The sequence below is a fragment of the Gadus morhua genome, chromosome 13 (assembly GCF_902167405.1).
Source record: "Gadus morhua chromosome 13, gadMor3.0, whole genome shotgun sequence".
In the NCBI taxonomy this organism is placed as follows: Eukaryota; Metazoa; Chordata; class Actinopteri; order Gadiformes; family Gadidae; genus Gadus; species Gadus morhua.
Genome location: NC_044060.1, coordinates 10,019,056 through 10,044,050, shown reverse-complemented (window position 1 = coordinate 10,044,050; position 24,995 = coordinate 10,019,056). Strand labels below are relative to the sequence as shown.

General features: G+C 42.1%; 1 protein-coding gene across 4 annotated transcripts in view; it reads right to left on the bottom strand.

Moving 5' to 3' along the window:
* chd6 (chromodomain helicase DNA binding protein 6) overlaps positions 1-22,153 on the bottom strand; it is a 54,322-nt gene extending 32,169 nt beyond the window's left edge. For 2 of the 4 annotated variants that reach the window (XM_030373953.1, XM_030373956.1), the window contains exons 1-5: positions 21,514-22,153; positions 10,787-10,835; positions 3,051-3,615; positions 2,610-2,943; positions 140-293 (exon numbers count right to left, since the gene is read on the bottom strand). In XM_030373953.1, coding sequence (XP_030229813.1) covers positions 140-293; positions 2,610-2,943; positions 3,051-3,615; positions 10,787-10,816 — 1,083 coding nt within the window. In that variant the 5' untranslated portion in view covers positions 10,817-10,835; positions 21,514-22,153. Of the gene's footprint in view, positions 1-139; positions 294-2,609; positions 2,944-3,050; positions 3,616-10,786; positions 10,836-21,131; positions 21,473-21,513 lie in introns of those variants that run through there. The other 2 variants (XM_030373955.1, XM_030373954.1) reach the window with 2 other exon arrangements.
* Between the last annotated feature and the right edge of the window lie 2,842 nt (positions 22,154-24,995).

Sequence of the window (24,995 nt, the reverse complement as noted above, 5' to 3'; positions counted from 1 at the left end):
TCATTTATATTATCAAATTGTTCCATACAGTCTACATAAAACAATAAACTTTATTTATATTCTGATGGTAGAACTGGGTTTGTGTGTGTCTTTGTGTGTGTGTATGTGTGTGTGTGTGTGTGTGTGTGTCTCCACTCACCGTGTGATCTAGGGGGTCCTGGCTGTCATCTCCCCCCAGGGTCAGGGTGGATACTGAGGCTGCATCGTCGCTCTCTGGCCCCTCTGGGACCACCACCTCCTGGTTTCTCCTCTTCCCCTTCTTCTTCTTCTCCACTGGGGCCACGCCGGGATCTCTGGGAGATCGGGGGCACAACACACACACTCAGTCATTAACGTTAGCATGATGTCAGCTGTTCTGTTAGCGTTAGCCTCACTGAGTTAGTAGGACGAGGTCAGCTGTATCGTTAGTATGACCTTGGCCAAGTCATTAGCCTTAACCTTACCGTTAGCAGTAGAAGTGTCAAAGGCTTAACAAAGTGTCTTGCGAACACAATAAATGTTTTAATGACAAAAGTCCCATGTTTTGGAGAATATGTGATACAAAAGAAAATCAATTGACAGAAAAATGTATACAAATACAGAGGAATAGCAGTAAAGAGACACATATTTTACAATGCGTCTATGGCATCAAAAAATGTCTTGGTAATTCCTGTCACCTACTAGTTTTGCCCCGTCACCGATAGATAAACTCCCATGTGATCCAAAGAAAACAGAAAACAAATAACTTCACGTAAGACCCTATAAAACACAGCAAAAACACAAACTTAACCTATGACCTTATAAAACAAAAACTTCCAAACCAACTCTAATCTATGTTTTATCAAATCGTCATTTATAAGCTCACTACATCTTTTCCAAGAGAGCTGATTAGCAGGATCAGACAAAAAGATCAAAACTGCTAGCAAACACTACATACAATACAGACTGTAAGCTATTATAGCTCACACAAAATAACCAAAGATAACCAATAATAATAATGCAATTACAGATGCACTAGACTACCCCTAAGAAAATCGTACCCAACATGACCTGCAGAAATAAATAAAAAATAATAATATTTATTACCCGGCTCTTCTCAATGCTGTGGGACATTATCCCTTACATAACTGATTGAATAACTGACATCTAAGATTTAATTAAAGATACGTACAAGTGAACTTCCAATATTACTGTTACAACACAAACATCAAAACGTCAGAAAGAGCTGAGTGTGTAAAATGAACATCACGTCAGGATAAATAAGGGATGTTGATACAAAAATAGTGCTGTGATTAGACAACAAACCGATGACTGACGCAAAACATCCTTAATTAATGATTTTAATAACCACATTTAAATATTCATCCATGTACTTCACCCAACAGGTACAGAGTATTTCTTCAAACACTGAAGTAAGAGATAGTTTAAGCATATCTCAGCGATTGTTTGATTAAGACCTGATAGATCAAAACAGCTTGCATGCCTGCTTTCAGACTGGAGTTATAGTTAAAGATATTTCTGGTTGTATATTATGGCAGTAAGACAAGCGCAGATCTGTTTTAATATGAAACATCTTAATGGCTCATGAGACTTTTTACCTACTATTTACCCAAAGTAACATCACGTCAGGATAAATAAGGGATGTTGATACAAAAACAGTGCTGTGATTAGACAACAAACCGATGACTGACGCAAAACATCCTTAATTAATGGTTTTAATAACCACATTTAAATATTCATCCATGTACTTCACCCAACAGGTAAACTCACAACCAGCTGTTTTGTGTCTCAAACTTGGTTTTCAGCGACAGTTGGAGAGTATTTCTTCAAACACTGAAGTAAGAAATAGTTTAAGCATATCTCAGAGATTGTTTGATTAAGACCTGATAGATCAAAACAGCTTGCTTGCCTGCTTTCAGACTGGAGTTATAGTTAAAGATATTTCTGGTTGTATATTATGGCAGTAAGACAAGCGCAGATCTGTTTTTAATATGAAACATCTCAATGGCTCATGAGACTTTTTACCTACTATTTACCCAAAGTAAAAATATTTACTTTGGCCATTTAGCAGATTTATTTCTAAAGAGACAGGTTCTAAGGAGCAGGTTGGGGTTAGGGAACGGCTTGTGCTAGGAGGCCTACAGGGAGACTCTAGACATTGGGGCTCAAACGCAGAACCTCCAGTTTTCTCTAACTTTACATCCAAATCATCAGAAGGTTTAGAGAGGCAGAGGACAGAAAGCGTGATGCAGCTATATATGGTAGGAGGGCAGAAAACAACACAATTGGAAGAGTGGAAAGCGAACAGGAGTAAAATAATAAAATACACAGCAGGAGTTTTTTGGAAACTCCCTCTCTACCTCCCAATCTCTCCACCCCTACCCCTCTCTTTAACACTGAGTCTCCAACAAGTAGCAAGAGCCCTGACTCCCTCTCACACACACACACACACACACACACACACACACACACACACACACACACACACACACACACACACACACACACACACACACACACACACACACACACACACACACACACACACACACACACACACAAAGACATTCTGTCAGTCAGACATTCAGGCAGCCAGCCACAGGCAGAGTCAAACCATGTCATGCTCTTACCTTGGCTTGCGTCCCCTCTGCTTGGGCGCCGGAGGGTTTTTAGGCGCTGGAGGGTTTCTAGGTGCTGCAGGGTGTTTCGATGCTGGGGTCTGCTTGGGTGCTGGCGCCTGTCTGGGTGTCGTGAGATGCCTGGTTGCTGGGGCGTGCTTGTTGGCCGGGGCGTGCTTGGGTGTTGGAGTCTGTCTGGGTGCCGGGGGGTGCTTGTGGGCTGGGGGTTGGCTGGGTTTCTGGGCCTTGGCCTGGGCCAGGGAGGTCTGTATTCGGGGGTGTCCTCCCGCCTTGGTGCTCACCACCAGGGTGGGGAGGGGCATGGGGACTGCCTCGGCATCCGTTGCTGTGGTAACAGAGCACAGTTCAAAGGGTCATGAAAGAGTAAGTGGCAGGGTGGTTCCAGGCAGACGATATGAGCACAGATGAAACATGGGTGTGGTGCGGTCATACCTGGGGGTGGGGCCGGAGGGATGATTTTAATCTTGGGCTTTCTCCCTCTCTTCGCGGGCACCTTGACGGGCACCTGGCTGAGGTCCTTCCTCTCCGCCGCCCGCTTCAGCTCCACTCGCTGAGACGCCTTCCTCCCTTCCTTCCACCTCCTGCCGGGAGGAGGAGGCGTCTCCACCTCCTTCTCCCTCTCCTTCTCCTTCTCCTCCCGTCGTTTCTTTGGTTTCCTGCTCTCCCTCTCCTCCTTCTCCGCTTTCTCCTTCTCTCGCTTCTCTTTTTTCTTTCTTTTTTTTTTCACCCGGGCTCCGGCCCTTCCTCCACCTCCATCCTCTTCATCACTTCCTCTTCCTCCTCCGGAGTGCCGGGAGGCATGGCCCGTGATGTGATTGGTCGTTGCTGTGGCACCCACAGGGTTGAGAAGGCGGAGCTGGTCCTTGGGGCCCAGGACCAGCTGGCCCCGCGGGATCGTGGGTAATGTAGTTTGTGCGTTGCTGCTGTTTTGGTCCGAGGAAGAGGAGGCTGCCGCAGTGGAGGATGAAGGAGTATGCTTCAAAAGGCCACCATGCATCTGGTGAGGAGAGGTAGAGAGACAGAGAGAGGGAATTTTGACAACATGTTGGCGTTTTATTCTCTTGTTTCAAAATCCTATCTTTAGCCATTCAAATATTTGGTCATTTGAATGGCTAAAAAAAACTTCTGCGTTCCTGTTATATTTTACGCAAAAGCTTGGTGGCCAATTTTGACATGAAACAAAAGTGACTAACATTACATTGGAAAGGTCGATATTCCTGAACCTTCTCCCTTACAGGACGGGCAGGGGAGAAACAGAACTACAGAAATATTTCTCTAGATCTTAACATTTAACAATGCTTGCAAAGTCATGGCATGAACGTTTGCCAGAATTAGCTTATTATTATTATGTTCTATTTTGGTTAACATTAGTGTAGAACATTAGAGCGTTAGAATTAGACTAAACTAATAATACACCGTAGCATATTGTTAAAAACACCACGGTCAGATTCAGACTCTTCTCATGAGCTGGAATCGGGTCGTTGGTTCTAGACCAATCACGTGCAAAGAGCTGAAACAACCAATGAACATCAAACAAGGATTTATAAAAAAGAACCAACGATGCAACCAATCTTTGGTACTTTTGCAGCCCTTCCAAATGGCAGACAGCTTTGAAAATACAATCCCTATTCCACCGTTGGACGTTACGGGTACCAATAACTACTGCTATGGATAGCTATAACACTAATGCAGTGTAAAGAATGACTTCTATTATCCCAATACAGAATCGTTAATAACTTCTATGGTGTTCATGCAAATTGCAGAGCTAATACTGGTAGTTATAATAATAAAGGGCATAAAACAGATGCCTCGTTACCATGGGGACATGTGTATTGTTGATGCGGGCCCTAATGGATGAGGATGATGATCATGAGGATGAGGATGAACATTAACGTCCTCGCCTCTAAGGTGGCGAGGTGCGGAGGTGGGAAGGAATAACAAGTTCTGGTGTGCATAAAACACACACCGATATGAATATTCACCACTGTTAACCACACCGTGACGCTGAGGTCAGACATGGGGGCAAACTATCGTGCAGACATTAATCATTTTTTATATATATATACGGTATATATATATATATATATTTTTTTTTTTTATTATTAATTGGTCTTCTCACATGCACGCTGAACATGAACTATTCCAAAGCAAGCTAGTTCGTCGACATGTGCTAGACAAGCACGGCCTTTCACAATGTCACAATGTGAAATACTGCAGTCGAGGTCGTGATTTCATTTTTGGCTTTAAAAATCCATCAACAAGTCCTTCATATTGCAGCTGAATCATTAATGTAAACAAACTAAAAGTCTCACGACACATATTAGCAATCACTACAACAAGGTACACAGCTGTATGTGTGTGCATGTGCGTTTGAATGTGTGCATCCTGTGGGGTATAGATCGTGCATGCCGCTATACGGACAATGAAACTATACATCCTCCGTCTTTGTTCTCCGCCAGCCAGGATCAGCGCTGGCCTTTAGAACTCATTGATTTCTGAGCCATGGGTTTCCTTGGTGCATACGAGCGTCGGGGCTGGTGTTTCACGGTAGGAAGCTTCCACGGTTCCCATGGCAGCGCAGCGGTTCGTAATTAAGCTTCTAAATTTGGCCGCCAATCACTCTGGAGTTCCGATTGCGCCTGCACGCACAGGTTGACAACGCAACCAGCATGGCGACGCAAAACCTGATTGCCTGAAGTGTGCCTGGGTGTGTATGATAATAAAATAAACGCTAGCTTTAAAGCACCATGCAGTGCTTCACACATCAGGACAATGACAAAATAGGTTTCTGAGAAGTTAACCTGATCACCTACTGTAGCTATACAACAATCTATTTAAGTTAACCTCAGTCAAGTTAGCTGACCTACTTTTGTATCCATCTAGCGTTGGCGGGCCAGCTAAGTAGGCTAGCTGTGTGCATAAGCTATTAATTAAGTCATTCCCAGTAATTAATCAAACGTATTAGGGGGGGCGGTGCAGACATAGAGTAAGTAATGTTTTATGTTATCGAATCAGGGGGTGATGCGGGATTCAAGGACAGAACTACAGAGTACCGAACATTAAAATACTCAAATATCTTTGTTAAAAGGTTTTTAAGGTCCCTATTAAATCAAAAGGAGTGATGTTGATTTAACGTTAAAATTCCTTTCAAAATCTACTGATTAGTGACATCACAAGTGGGAGTGTCCACCCAGACTAATGATGGATAGATGGGTTATTCCACTGGGTAGACCATCAACCATGGTTGGACACTCCCAACAACCATTAAAATGAACCATGGCTAGGTCAGTTTATATTGCATCAACTCCAACATTATACTACCATGTTTATGTAGTTGATATACAGTATAATATCAACGACTGACTATTAATAGGTGCTTATAGCCAAATGCTGCCTTTGCTTTCGTTATCAGACTTCCGATATGCAATCGGATAAAATTGGGTAAGGGTATGGTATGGTATGTTATCTACAATTTGAACAGAATATTTTATTATAATGAACTTTACTTCATAATAAAACAGAATAAAAAACTGCAGCAGACAGGGAACATGTGTATTAAAAATGACAACAATGGAAAGCCACAAACCTGTTATTACCCAGTGGTTCACCTGGATTCCCAGACACACAGACAGTGTGCGTGTTTGTTTTTGTTCCCAATAGCCACCTTTGTCTTTAAGTGACAAATATATAGATAGATAGTGACAGAGACAAACAGAAATAGATATATAGATAGATAGATAGATAGATAGATAGATAGATAGATAGATAGATAGATAGATAGATAGATAGATAGATAGATAGATAGATAGATAGATAGATAGATAGATAGATAGATAGATAGATAGATAGATAGATAGATAGGGAGGACATAGACAAACAGAAAGATAAACAGAAAGATAGATAGGGACAGAGACACATAAATAAATATATATTCAATACAGAAATATCTAGAGATATAGTGAGAGACAAACGGAAATTCTAATATATAGTGCGAAATTGACAGACAGAAATATGTATAGACAGTGACAGAATCAAACGGAAAGAAGGCAAAATAGAGAACCACCTCTTTCTGCTGCACTTTTAAACGTTTTATAGAATTAGACATTTATTTCCCCCAAATATTTTGACTGCATTGGCAGTTGTCAATGTTTATTTTCCATCCAAATAAAGCTATTGTGAAATTGAATGGAGAGCTAGCCACTGAAATCCAGAGACCAAAAGAGTGAGTCCACCATGTACAGGGTTGCCAAAGCGTAGCTAAACCAGATGTGACCACACTCAGAGGTTCGATATCATCTTAGTGGATCACACAGTCTACCATTTTTTTTTTTTTGAAGTCCAGGACGGTAGCCATGGAAACAGGCTCTTTGTGCCAAAGCTGTGGGGAGGTGGACATAAACACATGGTTACCAAGGTAACGCTCTACTTCATCCACCTGTCTACCTCAATCTTTATATTTATATATATGTCAATAACTTGAATGGTTCATCCACCGTCCACCCCTACTGGTCCTTGATTATCCGTCTCTGTATTCAGTTGAGCCCCTACCTGCTCCTTAATGATCCATCTCTGTACAGTCTAACCCCAAACTGCTCCTTAATGACCTACCTGCTCCATAATGAGCCTTCTGTAGTCTAACCCCTACCTGCTCCTTAATGACCCGTCTCTATACTGTCTAGCACCTTCTTGTGCTCGTTAGTTTCCTGCCTGTTTTGTCTAACCGCGACCCGTTCCTTAATGACCCGTTTCTGTATTCACTGTCCAACCCCTACCTGCTGCTTAATGTCCTATTTGTCTAACCCCTACCTGCTCCTGAATGACCCATCACTGCATTCACTGTCTAACCCCTAACTGCTTCTGAATAACCCTTCTTATTGCCTAGCTCCTACCTGCTCCTTAATGACCCGTCTCTGTATCCAAGGTCCAACCTATACCTGCTCCTTAATAGCACCTTTCTTTACTTACTCTCTAACTTAAGAAATAATTAAAATACAATTCTCTGAGGTTTATATACGGACATCCATTCAGATAATATAGAGGGTAAGTGGGCCACCAGCAGCAGACTCTCCGCCCCATAACTAGGTCAACCTAGCAGCATGCTGGAATCCAGGTCTGCACCTAGTGATGTCACCACGACGCAGTTTGGCATATGGTGAAGTCACAACGCTATGCCTGCTGATGTCATCAATGAGGCGTTCACCTGGTGATGTCATCAGTGAGGAGTTCACCTGGTGATCTCATGAGTGAGCCATTCACCGCATGAGTGGAGATACTCCCCCCTTCTGGACTCCCCCCTACTGGACCCCTCCCTCACTCCCTCCCTCCCTCTCCAATTCAAACAGTATTTATTCTTTTGGACAAAGCATTGACATCAATGCAAAACAGACAAGAGGTAATTGCAGTCCTATTTTCACAAGGATTCCTTCTTCTCCCTCTCTTTGGCAAGTCTGATTCCATCTGCTTTAGAGTGCTTGACAAGGTATAGGCATTGTATGATTAAGCAATAGCTTAATAAATTAAAATTAGCTGTAGTATATTACACCTATTAACGTAATGGAAAAATAAAGAATCATGCAGTTGATATTTCAATACTTTTATTTAAAAACTGTATTGTGAAGAAAAGGTAAACAATTAATCTATCATCTGCCGTGTTATTTTGTCTTGGCACACCACACACATTTTATCAAACAACACAATACACACATCTTTAACTGCAGCAGTAAAATTAGCTCATGCTAATTCTGGGATATCGCTAGTGCTTCACACTGAACTGACACGCTACTAACCTAGCACATCAAATATGCTACATGCACTGGCTTCAGGCTGAATGCCCACAGCTAGCCAGCTATGCAAGGAGACCAAGCAGATGATGAGAATTAGCCATGGTGCTACAGGTTTCAATATCTATTAAATTCAGAGGAGTCCGTTATTGAGTTCTTGGTGAATTTAAAAAGGTGAACTTGCAAATTCTGTGCATTTAGAATTTCAGGTATAAATGGAAAAGTAGGAGCCGTTTACATTAATGTACTGGTTCGAAAAAAGGAGAAACCAACCTTCCAATATCAGGGTTTATAAGGAAATTCTTAAGTTGAATTTACGACCTTTTAATACCTTCACCATATTTTTTAATACCAGCACACGAGAGAGAGAGAAAGAGAGAAAGAAAGAGAAAGAGAAAGAGAAAGAGAAAGAGAAAGAGAGACCATAGGAGTTGGATGAATCAAGATGTCCCAACGGTACTCGGTCCATAGTTTTTAATCAATATGTTACAAAGTAGACATAGACAGAGAGTTCCAGTGAGAGAGTTTTTGTGTCCAGTGTTGAAATTAAGTTATAATTACCTCGTTAAATATTGTTATTACAGTGTGGTTTTACATGAAAAAGTACCGCGTTACACACAACACCAGCCGCGTTTACATGGACACTTCTGATCCAATTAGATTTCTAATCAGAATAGATCTATTCCTATCATGCAATCCGAATGTACTGTATATAGGCCTATGGCATTTACAAAATTGGTGAGCTTACGTTCGTATGTCTCTCACACACAACCGTTAGGTTGGTCTGGACTTATATGATATATGTAAGGGATAATGTTGTAGTACAGAACGCCAGTCATTACCAGGTAAATAAGCCCAGACAGGGCAAACCGGACTGCGATGTGAAGCGGATGTGTCTTGCTTCGCCCTGAAGGTATTATTTTCGATGATGACCGGCGACGTTCTATACATTATTACACGGCACCTTGCCAAAACGAAACAATATCTTCACACGGTGTGTCATTTTACAATTACCATTCGTAGTGTTGAACCGCAGAGAAATAGTCTGCCAAAGACGTTAACGTCGCTTAGAAACCGGACACGCTGAGGTTGATAAGTTACCGAGTGCTAAGAAAGATGTGAATCAGGCAAAAAATCAACTTTCCTTGCGGTCAAGTTCAGTATGCATGTAAGTACCGACTGACCAATCGCAAAATACTGCAGCTGCTGATGCAATCTCTCTAAGTAAAAAATTAGCCGCACCCACCCCAAACCAATCGGAATAAGTTTATACATTTCGATTATAGTGGACTACACCAGCTCTTTTATTCTGCATGGAATTATATTCCGATCAGAGAAATGTATTCCGATTGGGCCGTATATATGATCATTTTTTATTCCGATTGAGCTGTTCTTCCACTTCTAATCGGATCAGAAGTGTCCATGTAAACGCGGGTGTCTACCGGTCTCACGGCAACTTCAAAAAAATGTGCATTCCCCATTATTGTCTATCAAATTACTTTGAACTAACAGAAGCAAACTCAAGGGGTTTGGCAGCAAGCCAGTCAGGTATATCCAGATGTTTCAGCGCACACACCACGTGACATCATTGATATCACTCAGGTCCTACTCGCAACATAAAACTAAATCCACGCAAGTTTTAGGAATTTTAGGAGATTCACGTAAATTACCCAAATTGAAAAACTCATAGGCCTTGTTGGAAATGTAATACCTCATCAGATGACATTTACTACTTTTTAATGGCCTTAATTTGGGCTAATTTCATTTACTACCTTTTAATACCTTTAACAACCCTGCGGAAACCCTGAATATAAAGTCAAATCCATCCCATAAATTGAGAAGGACGAGAGAAGATAGAATGAAGCTGAAAGCTAACCCAGAACACCATGGACCCAGGCTAGGGGGATCCGTCAGAACTCTGGAGAGGTACACCTGCTCAGAAAAATCTCCATAACACCCACACCCAGCTCAGAGGCCTCTTGGTCAGCAGAACAGCAGAACAGACGATAGGGATCGATAAAGGTAGTGCTGGTGGATACACCAGGGTGGACCAAAACAGCGAAATCAAGAGCAAGAACATCCTACAGTCCCAAGTTTTTAGACAGACGATGCTTGACACAGTTTTCACAGAACTAGAACTGCTGGAGTATCAGTGTTCTGACATCACAAGACACTTCTGCTCGAGAGAAGGTTTCTGATCACAAGGCCAGCGTGAAATACTAACTATCAAAGAGAGTAAATCGTATGACACAGATAGAGAGTGTGTGTGTGTGTGTGTGTGTGTGTGTGTGTGTGTGTGTGTGTGTGTGTGTGTGTGTGTGTGTGTGTGTGTGTGTGTGTGTGTGTGTGTGTGTGTGTGTGTGTGTGTGTGTGTGTGTGTGTACAAACCTGCTGCTTGTCCTTTTTGTGTATCTTCATCGTCTATCCTTCACTGCATCTGTGAACATAGGAGGAGAAAAGAGTCACATGACCCGGTCACATAATCAAAAGGCCTTCAAACATTAGTGAGGGAGAAGAGGTTCCCACACACACTCACACACCCTCCTAAAACAAGTGATGAAACGCCACCTGCCACCAATGACCGAGCATAGAATGGCAAAGATAAGGAAGCGGTTGCAGAGGTGTTTTTAGAGCAATTTAGATGGAAAATGGATAAATAAAAAAGGAGAAATGTGAACAGAAAATCCTTGACAAAAGTGAACAGCAATGTGACCAGTAAAGTTGAGCCCCGTCTGGGATATTATCTTCCATTCTGGAGCCCAAGGCTCTCTCCTCCTCAACAGTCGATGGTATCTGTGTGTCACCGTCATCATCAGGCCTGTTGCCCATTTTCATAGTTTACCATTCACCGAGTGCGTGCATCGACTGTGGCCGAGACAGGTCGAACGAACAGAATTTTCAAATGCTTTTCGAATTCAAAAAAGTACAAGCAAATTTTCTTGTCAATATATTAGCATATTAGGGTTGTCACTTTTTATTCGATATTAGTGACATGTTGTGCAGCGCATTTTTTAAAGTCTATGATTAGACCGTTGGGTTTTTATTTTATTGTTTGCCATCTCATCGCAGTAGCACGCGCGCTGATCAAGCGAATAATAGTATATCCTGTTCTCCACTGCTGTAAAATTGTGAATAAAAAAAAAGAGCCGCACTTGTAGATATTCAAATATATTCGATATTCGATATCCGTTCAAACTAGATTTTTCTCACAAGTGACAGTGTGTGATGGTGTGGGGCATTCACAAATAAAGGGAAGAGTTTCCCCCTCCAGAAATTTTCTGTGGTGAACAGAAGATCACACCTTATCAACAATAAGACAAATATGAGCAATCAGGACATTGCTGGTGCTGGATGTTTAAAGTTCAGATAGGGGTTAGTATGCTTATATAAACAGCCCCACCTGAACACCATAAATACACAACGGCTTTGATAACGAATGACTTGCATGGCTATTACTGGACATTAATCAAATGCCAATGCAAACACGACAATTCTATACACCTACTTAATATACAGGTGTGGTTTTTTTAAAATGGAATGTAGAACAGCGTTTAAAGGTGGGGTAGGCAATTCGGAGAGACTATCCAGATTACACTAGTATTTGAAAGTGTCCAGGCGAGACTCCAAAGACTCTCCCCTAAACACATGAAAAGCTCCCTAGATTAAGCAAGAGGTCTGCCTCGCCTTTTGGAAGGCGAGGCAGACCAATGAGTGCAGGGACAGAATGCGAATGTAGGTAGGGTGGAACGATATATGTATTCATATTGAACCGAGTCGGTACGGACGTCACGGTTCGGTGCATGGATTTACACAGAGATATACTGTGTGTATATATAAATGTATATCATACATTGTATGTTGTTTTTGTGTTATCCCAGTTATGTTTTTTTATTTTATTATCATTTAATATGACTTTTAATAGTTCTGCGACGTTGGAGCAATAACCTGGTGTTTTTACACTTCAGTCTGCACTGTGAATTTGATGTAATGTTCAGTTTTTGAATAAAGATGCGGCAATTACAAATGTTTTTTTATCCGATTCATCGATTAATCTAAAAAAGGATCGATCGATTAATCGATTATAAAAATAATCGTTAGTTGCAGCCCTAGTGCCTACATTCACAAAGGCAGCCATGGATCATTGACAAGAAATCACTTAATATCTTAAATTTAAAAAAAAACTACCTGCAAAGTAGTTCGAGTCAAAATGTCTGTTGTGAAAAATGCCTTTAACTAACCAGAAAACGCGGTTATATGCTATAGACTAGAGCCCGACCGATATATCGGCAGGCCGATATTATCGTCCGATATTAGGCATTTTTCAAACTATTCGGTATCGGCATTTATAATGGCCGATAAATGAATATATAAAAAATAAAAAAAAACGCCCAAACCCGCTGATTCAGCCAGAGTTAGGCAGAGTGAATGACGGAGATCGACGGAGATCATCGGTGTTGTTCATGTGTGCAAGTGTGTTCTTGGTAAGTTGGCAACTGTCACGAGACATACATTGCTTGAATAACAATTAAAAGAACATCCCCATCAATTCACTGAAGTCGATATGCATGACTTAATTCATGATTACCATGTCCAGTTTTGCTGTTGTTACGTGTTAGCTGAGAGTGAAAAGGATTTAAAGGATAACTACAACTAACCAATGTTAGGGAAATCTGTTTGTTTTGTTGCGCGTTTCTGGATTTTTTTATATATATATATATATCGGCCGATATATCGGCATATCGGATTTTTAAATCACAAAATATTCGTATCGGTATCGGCCTTAAAAATCCTATATCGGTCGGGCTCTACTATAGACCCTATAGTATCAGTGGTATAGTATCGCGAATCCCATTGAAACGAATGGCGCGGTGATTCGGTCTTCAAAACGAGAGCCGGTAAATTGTGAAAAATGAATTAAACTGTAATCAGACAACGAGGTTATATGCTGTAGACTAGGGATGCAAACAATTAATCGATTATCGATTAATTGTCGATAAGAGATTACTCGATTAAAATAAATTACTTGCAATTAATCGCATTTTAACCCGTAATCCCCCAACCGTCCACGTGAGGGCGCACTTGACGCCAGACGTAGTTGACGCACACGCGGGAACACAAGCGGGAACACAAGCAAAGCAGGGCCGTGTTCCAATACCCGTACTTCCATGAGTATACTTAAAGGAAGTATACTATCCGCACTGGCTACTACGTTAATTTTTCAGATGTGAGTGCTGTTCCAAATCGAGTACTCCGTGGTGCACTAACCGGAAATTACGATCACGACTGCCGCCGTGGCTCCTCCCCCGCAATAAACATCCCGGTTTTAACGGTGAACTCTTTACGCCTAGCAGCTATAAAAAGCTATAAAAACTATAAAAACTACAAAATGACTATTAATGCAGGCTATGTGGAAAATGCGCCGACTTTGGCTCAGCCTGGCTCCGCCTCTTCTGCTACGTAGCTAAGAAGGCTGCCGTTGAGTACGGGGAGTGTCCTTCGATCCACACTTCACGATTAGCCCGTTTTGAGTACGGCATCCGGGTCCTTGAAGTATACTTCTTTTCGCCGGATCTGAATTGAGTACTGCGTACTCAAATTTTGGCTAGTAAGTACGGACAGTACGGGTATTGGAACACGGCAGGACAAGACAAACGAAAAGCGGGACACTGACACGATGAAGAGGGCAAAACGGAGTGCAGTATGGAGCCACTTTAAGTTGGTTAATGACGACAAAGACGCCAAATGCACAATATGTGGAAGTATTTTAAAGTACAACAACTAAACGACTTCGTTGAATTACCACCTAAATGTGTCACATTCAGAAGGAAATTCAGCTTCTCAGAAGAATTGCCGCTTATCAATTAATCGATCATCGATCGATAAGATGAAACAACTATCGATTAATGAATTACTCGATAATTTGCATCCCTACTATAGACCCTAGAGTATCTGTTGTATAAAGGCTGGGATGAATCTTGAATTATAAATATGTACAATGCATAACGTTAGCTCTCTGGCTCATAGCTGAGTGGACTAGAATACCTCCCGTTGCCGTCGTAGCTAAGGTCTGTCCTATTTACTGGATGAGTAAACAACGTTTCCATTGCAGAACCTTACGGGAAGGTAATGATTATTCCAGGTATTAGTCAAACCCTCAGGTGTTACCAGGGAAACAAAGGCTTGTGAAAAACTTTATAAAAATGTTAACGGTCCAAATGGTAAAAATCGATTTTGACCCTCGGGAACGAATAATCAAATATTCAGACCCATCCCTATGTATTTAGATATAGTCGGAGCTCCAGGATTCCCGCTGGAGCACCCGGAGTGTTCTAGAATATTAACAGAACACGGCCAAAGGCTGTGTGCACCTCGCCATTGCGATACATCCACTGTAAACACGAGCGCATGATACCGTGGCCGCAAGCTGCTCAGGGCCATAGCCCCACCCTCCACCTTGACCCGCCTCTAAAAAACGGCAAGTTTGTGGAAAGCGCATTGGCTCGTAGTGGCTGTAATTCTGTGTACTTTGCACTTTCATAAATAAAACATGCTGCATTTTCAGTTTTATAAGTGATTGTCTTATTTTGTTTACAAGTTACGGATGGAGTCTGGAGATGATGTGGGGTACTTATTGTTCACGGTTTACATCTTAGATTAAACAGTTCAGGCTGTTGCAGCTAGCTCAGGGGAGAAACTGTATGACACTAGGTGGTACAACCTGAGACATGCACAATAAAAAAAAAATTGCCTTCTGCATTTTTGTTTTTTCTTTTCCCTTCATTGTTCCAACTCGTAGCGAACCGTGATGTCTGAACCGAGGTATGAACCAAACCATGACTTCAGTGTACCGTTACACCCCTAGTAGCCAATCGGGTAGGTAGACAGACAGGTAAGCCATCCAATAATTGAAGTAAGAGCATTTGATTAATTGAGTAGTATTGTGGTGCAAAGAGAATTCAAAACAATTGAAACAAAAAAGATTAAGATGGAAAAGGGTTGGGGATTTTATGTTGTAGTTATGTAGACGAATTTATATACATTAAGTTCAACAGTTAAAGTGAAAATTATGCCATCAAATGACATCAAAAGGGATTTGACATCCTGTGCCCCTTCGTGTGCTTGTCAAACCTCTTTGTGAAACAACGGATGAGAAACCTGTGAGGGAGAAATCTAAACTAATGCGTCAGCTGTGGATAGAGTCAGCAATGAGTAGAGTGTCAAGTATTACTATGATGGCCAATTGAGGAATAATCTCAAGAACTGACCTCTGAAAACTTAACCGCTGACAAAAACAGATCACTCTCCCGCTCTCTTTTAAGTTTATAATGGTTTCTGGAGAGTAAGACTAGTTTCACCGACTATACAACCATCTCTGAACCTTGCCATTTTCAAAAACCATACCTTTCTAAATTCTATCAGCACCCTATAATGAAACTATAATTAGCACTACAAAAGTATGTATGGAGTGTGGTCATGTATGGCTGCCGGGGGGACATCTGCTTCTATGTATGTTGCTAATTGGTTCCTTGCGTTGGACACACACACACACACACACACACACACACACACACACACACACACACACACACACACACACACACACACACACACACACACACACACACACACACACACACACACACACACACACACACACAAGGCCTATGTTACATTATTTGAAATAACTTTTGGGGGTCAGGATAGCGTAGTGATAACCCTCCAGCCAACAGACTGGAGGGTTATCCCAAATATCCACTTGGAAGGTTTCAAGCATCGCAAAGCATATCTTGAGATTAGGGACGGGTATTGTTACGATTTTAACGGTACTCTTAAAAGTTCTTTTGTTTGTTTTTGGACCAAGCGTCATCGATTTTACTGAGAATATAATGGATGAAATATAATATGACACATTAATATTCATTAATATCCAGCATTATACACATTAAAAAAATCCACCTTCAACAGATGTAATGGGTAGTAAATTGTACTAATAAATGTAAGGCTAAAAACAATAAATAAATTAACCGGTTGTTTCAGATCAAATTCATGTGATGGCAAATTCATGTCCCTGAGAAGTAGTTAACATTGAGGGTGAGCCGGGAGTTCTGACTTCTGCACTTTAGCGCCGCCAACTGCACAATCTGAAGTCACACTATTACAGAAGTAAAGTTTGAGCGCAAACGAGCTGTTACACGCACATATTGAGGGGCATTAGCTATGGGCGCGAATATTCCCCCTTGCTCAGACTTAGATTTTTCTAGTTTAGCAGTCGTAAAACATGTATACGGCAAATAACAGTCAGCAAAGGGAAAAGTCGACGAAGCATGATATCACACCTTTAAGTCCGTGTGTGGCTGGGCTCACTTTATTTGTTGCACTTAAGGCCACAAGCACAGCGGTAATTTTGGTGAAGTGAAACCGCATTTTTGAACATTTAGTTATTTTCGCCATTGTTGTGTGCGTATCTGTGTTTGCGTGCTGCCGTGTTGCCGTGTGTAGCAAGCGACTCGCTATAGAGCTGCCCGCCCCCCGGCTCACACACAGGCGCTCCGAGAGAGATCCCTCTTGGATTGGGAAGAGACACAGTACATCATAGACAATTGTTAAAATCGTGTTGCGGAATGGAAACGGCGTATACAAGATCAAATGTGCAAGATAACGACTAGTTATTTCTACCCAGTACCGAGATCAGAAACGATATCATCTGAGCTTACCGATATGGTATTTAAAATGTTGAATTCGGGGCCCATTTAATAACCAGGTTTCAGTACCCATCCCCACTCGAGGAGGAGATTCTGATTCTGATTGATATCTGGCATCAGGGGAAGAGATAGGAGAACAAGGCAGACAAACAGCTCTGTACTGCTGCTTGCATCAGCTATGGTTCACAGCAGGCACTATGAACTCCATTAGGTTTCATAGGAGAGAGGCAGGGTAGTCTAGTGTTGAGGGTGTTCTGATCCCAGGTAAAAGGTCAAGGGTTGTATCTCCAATATCCTACCTGTAGACAACCTTGAGTAAGATCCCCTAATCCCTACCAGCTCCAATGTAAGTAGCTTTGGACAGAAGAGTGTGATAAATGATGATGGTAGCATTTAGAGAGCAGATAGATTTGAGAGACAGTTGGTCGGACTGTAGCAGGTATGCAAACTTCCAGGCTATTTTATAAAACAACTGGCTTTAGGACCCAGATCATTTCCTGCTACTTCTGCAGGAAAGCTTGATTTTTCCTAACAGGTCATCTTGAGGGGGTGGAGCTACAGATCTGCAACCGTCGGGCTGGCATCCAATACGCTGCTGGATGAGCAGTGGAAACAACAGAGCATACCCCAGTTATCACACACACCATTCAGGATTAACACACATACACACACACACTTATTCACAAAGGTCATATCGGCCAGGGGCACGTAAATATATATCCAGAATACTTTTTTAGAATTCAGAATTAGTCATGTCACGATACCAAAATGATGACTTCTACAACAACTATTTTGATGCCAAACTATACTACGGCAAACCCCCTAAACATCAGGATACCGGAGACCTTAGGAGGTGTATTGAGTAATTTGTGTTCGCCCTACTCTAATGCACTAATACCATGTACGGCCTAATAATCTTTTGAGCTCCATCACAATGAAGGGGCAGCCTTACATTTAATGTATTTTATGGTTATTAATTTCATGCTCAATGAAATGTTGGTTTGTGTTGTTAAGGGTTTTCTTGCTTGTTGTTTTTTTTCATACATGTAGGTGTGTTTTGACAATGAATGAGTACATTTATATAATGTCAACATTGAGATCAAGGTCAGTGTTATTAAACCTTTGACATGGTATGCACTATGCAGTAATCTGACTTCCCCAGTTCCCCTATACTTGAGTTTGTGATTCCTTAAAGGTTGGGTATGGGATTTGCGAAACGCCAGCAGATTTTGAAAACACACAACTCAAATGGTCCTACCCCCTCTCCTTCAACGCTGACTCTGACTCCACCCATTCCAAGTACCTGGACGCGCAATCATGCACGAGCGCGAACACAGATGCGCAAGAGCGAGCCAGGCTAGCGTAGGTTTTCGTTAAACAACATGGCAACATTGAAAAAACAACATGGGGATGGTGGCTTCTTGTCTGCCATGGAAATTGTCTTCTACTGCTAGGTCCAAATGTGGATTAACTAGTTCCAGTAGCTACCGCAGGATAACAACAAAACGGAGCTTGCTCTGGGTCATGAGTACTGCGCGCGGGGGGAGTGCAGTACGACCGTTTGATTGACGTACTTACTGTCCAATGCAACTCGGTGGCTCTGGAAATAATTGGCTGGAGTTTTTCGAGCCCTGCCCGTTCCACAGATGATTGACTTGTTTAATTTTCATATCAGTACTTCTAACTCAGTGGCTGTAAGTGGGTTATGATAAGGATTTCAAGTAATTTTGCAAAAATGGCCAAAAAAGCGAATGCCATACCCAACCTTGAAGGTAAGTTTGCAAACTCTATTATTTTACCACAAATATGCAAGTTCTTCTTAATTTAAAGAAATTTTAACAGAAACAGGTAACTGGCTACAACGCTTTGGCAGTGAAAGGCATTGCTTCGAGAGGAATGTTGAAAGAAGCTAGAAAAAGACGACAATTCAATACTTTCATGCATACGTACATTCCGCAAAACTATACGTTCAGACTACGACGTCCGCAACGTTAAAGCGTAACTTGCCGCCCCGCCTTTCATCCTCACATGAAAGCTAGCGTGCGTATGAGGGACAATAAACGCTTGGCATGCCCGCTATGCCTCCAGGGAATGGAAACGAGACGCAGCACAAACACACACACAGACACAAACACGTTCCCGCTGTTTCACATGGATGCAACTCGTAGGAAACAATTGCAATATTTTTCTAGTATTGGTTTACCCTGTAACCCATGACGGGATAGTCTAGACTTTAGAGTGTCTGACTCTCAGCTGAAAGGTTCTGGGTTTGAATCCCAACATCCACACAGTCTAGCCGTAGGCCTCCTTGAGTGAGATGCCGCTACCTGTCCCTTCAAGGCCTGCATCTGAATTCACCGCAAGTGGCTCTGAGTGAAAGTGTCGGCTAAATGAGTCAAGACTAAAGAATCATGATGTGCTTTGAAATCAACCACTATGACTTAGATGAGTCATCTGCTACAGGATGAGGTATAAAATAGTGAAAGCTTAAGAATAGTGTCAATGAGATAAACATCTGGCAGTCACCACGTGCACTCACACACTCTTGCATCAACACCCAGTTTTGTGTGCAAAGTACAGCAAACCCCTCCCACATCAGGCAAGGATTTGAGGATGAGCAAGACAAAGAGGGCCGATGTATGTCCCGAAGGCAAGTCTGGTGTACTTTACATCCAAACAATAGATGGTCTTTCTTGTTGTTCTTTTACAGCCGTAAAGGTCTGCTCGGTTGATCCATTGGTTGGTTCTTTGATATGCACGTGTTCGACCAAAGTCTAATTGGTCGGACAAACGCTGATGTTCCTTCCACAAGGGAAAAAAAGTTTTTAGACGGTTTGAACACCCTAGATCATCAGAGTGGGAACCAGTGGTTCAAAACTTTTTTAGCCCGGCCGTGACCCCATTACGAGCTTTTTAAACTTTTGTGCATCTGCTTCCACACTGATTGTTTTTACCTAAACCACATATGTCAGTTATATCAATGTACCAGTGAACATTATCAGATCGCTCTACAACACATTAGGGATTTGCTCATGGCTATAGTTTATTACGCAGTCAGATACACAAAACGTCTCTGAGACGTTTATTATTAAATGGATCATCTTGTTTGCTAAAATGGTTCATCAAATATCAATAACTTGTGTCAGCAATATAATGGTACCCACACGCATATCAGGGGATCCCAATTGTTGTCCCGACTAAAAGGTTGTGAACCACTGGTGAAGAAAAACCAAGACCCAAACTTCCAACTCTCAACTTAAACACACATCCTACAGCATCCGTACCTCTTCAAAATATGTTTAAAGTCACCCACTTTATGTATTAATTTCCATGGAAACTGAAGCTAGAAACACTTTACTCGCCTAATGAATTAGTCATTTCTGCTGCTGGCAAACAACTTTCCATAGCTGCCTATAACGAGACAAAACGTTATAACCGTTATAATTTATATTATGTTATTTTCATATTGTAAGCAGTCGCTTGGTTTGGTGCATTATCAATTAACCAGAATACCAGAGCTGCAATTTGGTTACCTGCACGCGCGCCCTTTGTCTGGGGCACGGGCGCGTGCGCGCTATTGCACCTGGCCAGGTCAAGGTGTGTGTGCGTGTCAGCCAAACACATGCATGGTCCCCCTATGCAATGTGTCAGTAAGCTAGTAGGCTAATCAGCTAGCTTTGATTTCATGTTGGTTTATAACGACTGCCAGTCGTAACGGCTACCCCAGCTAATGCAGCTAGCCCCAGATACACTCAGCCATACAATCGCCACAAGTTGCAGAGCAAAACAAACTTCCCACTGTTTTCCCAGCAGCAAAACGGCGCCTCAAAATAAAATAACACACAACCGACATAGAAAGGACACAGCGTGTCCTATTTCACGTTAGCAATCTTAGCTGCTGAGCTAGCCCGCTTTGCTAGCGGTGTAATGTCACTGCATCAGTGTTATATATTCCGCTCCTTCCACGTGTGAACACCCTCTAAAGTCCTTCTCAGGGACATCACCTCCTTCCCTCTCCGGCGACTGCTCACCTGCTCCGGACACCGGACCCCCCGCTCACCAGAGAGTCATCCTCCGGTTATCACCAAACACTAGCGCTTTCAGCCGCATTTATTTCCAAGGACACAAATACGCCATGACAGTTTAGAAAAATGCATAAAAAATTAGAAGGAGGCGGTGGGAGACGGGTGGAGGAGGAGGAGGGGAGAGAGAGCGAGCGAGAGAGGGAGGAGGAGGGGGGAACTCCGAGCAATTTCTTCAAATCCTCCACAAAGCCAGCAGCTACCCGTTCCGTGGAGGACTTCATTCACTCCACTACCACACTTCCACACTGTCCACGTCCCACACACACATCCCCATGTCCACGGAGACACGGCGGGTCCGAAACGCAAAAGTTAAAAAGACATGACTTACCTAAAATGGCCACTGCAGCAGCCAAAATACAAACAGCTATTATTTGGTGGAAGTTTAGCAGCGGTGGAGCTGCAGCACCCTAACCTACCATTGGACCCGCAGCTCTGGGATCGTTCATTGGCTGCAGCTTAGCGCAGCTGGGTCGATGCATATTTCCATTGGCCCCGCAGCTGTCAAGCAAAAGGAGTGTCTTTTCTGCGTTTGGCTGAGAGCTAGCGGCACATCGCAGACCAGCACCATTGTGTGCACTTTCCCCCTGCTTATTCACGTTGATAGCGTATAGCGATCGTATGGCGCGTGATCTAGTCGAGGTTTTCTTACCGCAGAACGATAGAATGGGAGAATCGTCTTTTCCGACCCAGGGATCGCACCGCGTCCCGTTGGCCGCTGTCACAGGAGAGGAGACGCGCAGCCCAGACGAGCACAGCACATCAATGCAACACACGGAGCCGTACGGACTCGCGCTTTACATTTCTCCTTTGCCGCATCCACCAATCATGTCGCTTTTTACTCCATCATTACGAGGTTGAAGGGCGGAAAAAATGAAACATTCCACGTTTTTGCAGATCATGTTTCGTTTCCCGGATGTTCAGTTTACTGGATTTATTATGTCCTTGTGTGTTATGCGACAGATGCAGTGTGTACGACGGCCGTATTAAGGGTTTTCTAGGAGGCACCGGTGAATTTAGGTGTTTTCTTTTGGGGGTTTATCGGGGGGGATGATTTGAGATTTGGATACCTACAAATGAAGTGGTTGGGGTTCTTTGTTGCCATTGCATTGTGCCTCATTGTGTTTCATCCTCTGGTCCAATTTGATGACGCCGTTACCATTCAAATGTTGTCTTCGGTCAGATCCTGGCTTCATTCTACCTGTGACTACCTGTATTGCTCTGAGTTCATTTGTACTGTAGGTGAGGATTTGCCACGGAACGCGTATTTTACTCAATGTTTTCAACCAACCCTGTTACACTGCATTCGAGTACATATTAATAACGCAATAATTGACACGACCCTTGGCAAAGTCAGTCCCAATAGTTAATGTATGCGGTGTGCCGCCACTTTTTACTAATCATACACAAAGTTTTAACTATTTCAGGCATCTAGAACTAAACCATTGAGTTCAGAATAAAATGTTCCCCTGCTCATGATCTCATTAAATACTTTCCTAGCAGGGGGTGTAAAAGTCTAGTGGTTCCAAACCTTTGGGCCTTCGACCCCTTTTAAGGTCTGGAAATCCTTGTTAACACAACTTGTTCAACATCTGACAGTAATATCAATGTGAAGTATGCAGACTAAAAATCACACCACATTTAGTGATTAGCCTAAATTACTGGTGGATATATATCATGAGGCAGTCTGTTAGTAGGGACCTTTTCTTTAAAGTGGACCATTTTTGGATGTTTAAAAAAAAATCACCATGGTATGTCTTCTCTGTGAGTCGCTCACAGAGAATACTTACAACCCCATATGCAAATTAGGTGGAACAAATCGTGGTCCCGACCCACATGTGTTCACTCAGATGGGATAGAACTCAAAACCCATTCGCATTTCCTCATAGAGCTCTATGAAGTCATATCTAATGATATCACATTGGATGATGTTACATGTGCTTCATGACTTAGGTCAAGAGTGTCACCAGCAAGGCAAGCCAAGTTTATTTTTACAGCACCTATCAAATCATAGGCTTTTTGTTGGCAGGACTCGCATTTAAAGCACAATCAATGAAACACAACGATAGGACAAAAAACAGATGCTTATAAAATAAAAGTACAACCAGGTGAAAATACAAATGCCGGTGCAGATATATATTTTTTATTCTTTCCGGGATGACTTAAGTATTAATCTATCTTACAAAAAGGTTTGGCAAATCCTGATAAATCACCAAAAATTAAGCTGAGTCAAACTCTCAAGACTCTATTTAAAAGAAAAAAGTGTTGACGCAAGTGTTCTGGAAGCTAGTTCCACAGATGTGGTTGTAGATAAAAACAAAAATTATGACGCTAGCTCCTCTAGCAGCTAGTGGTACTAGCACCAGGGCTAGCCCCTGCTGAATGTGGAGTACAGTGTAATTATACAGCAGGTGATTATAAGCATGCTAATCCTGACACCGCTGTGTAGTACCATGACCCCATTGTTAATATGCCTCCTTAGTGGTTAGGCTAATTTATTAATTAGCACTCAGGCTACAGCCTGGGAATACACCCTTGCTCTTGTCACCTGGGCTGAAAGACACAATGCCATGCTCAGATTCACTACCCCTCTTGCTCACTGTGTTATTATGTTTCCGTTTAACTTAATAAATATCCTTACATTGGTTTCCTTTGTCTCTTTGATATACTGGTGATGCTGTTGGTGTACAAGGAGGCGACGGGATCAGACTAATTATTTAATTAGTGAATTGGTTTGATGAAAAACTGACTCTATAGGTGTACTTCACAGACGTATATATCATTTAGCACCAAGATAAGGTTGAGTTAAGTTCAGTTTAGTACGTTCTCGAGTACAGAAAGCAGTCACAGGTCCTTAATGTTTTAAAGGGGCTATTCTAATGAAGGTAACTATTAATAATTCATCCTTTAATGTGACGAGTGATCTATTCAATTGGCTTACAATTATCTTCCAGTCAAGTTAATTAGCGCAGGACTTTATCACAGCTTCAGGCCAAGCTTTATCACAGCTACAGTCTATCCTTTATTAAAATCTGTCCAATCACATTTTACCCCCTTCGATACAGTAACAGTCTGCCCTTCATCACAGTTGTTCTGAACTTCATAAAAGTAACCGTCTGGCCTGTTCACTTTCAGACTCCATCTTAATCTGTCTGTCTTTGTCTCTTTGTGTCTCTCTCTATCCTTCACTCTCACTCTGTCTCTGTCACTCCGCTACAATTATACCAAAACAGCTCTTCTGTAAAAGTAAACTATATTAAAAAAAAAACGATTCTATATTTAAAACAACTATTCACTATTCCAATATATAGAATAAAAACTAAATGACGTCAGGGACGAAGGTGTCAACAATCACAGAACAGACCCGGCACGCATGTCCTATGAACCTGCTGTCATCGTGCATTGCACTACAACAATGACACATTTCTGCTGTTGTTGGGTGAAATGTGTGTATGGTTTGATGCCAAAATATTTTATTATTAAGTAATATATCATTATATTTCTATACTGCTATATAGTGGGGAAAAACATATCTTTCACTAGACTTGTCTGAGTTAAAGTAGCACCCATGTGGAATACACGGGTGAACCCGTTAAGCACACTAAATGTACTGGTGACAAGTTCATAACACCAAGCAAACACTAGAGAGAGGCATTCTACTACAGATCACAGCTCTCTATGTCTATCTCTCTGGTATCTGCCCATCATTATTCTCTCTCTCTCTCTCTCTCTCTCTCTCTCTCTCTCTCTCTCTCTCTCTCCCTCTCTCCCTCTCTCCCTCTCTCTCTCCCTCTCTCCCTCTCTCCCTCTCTC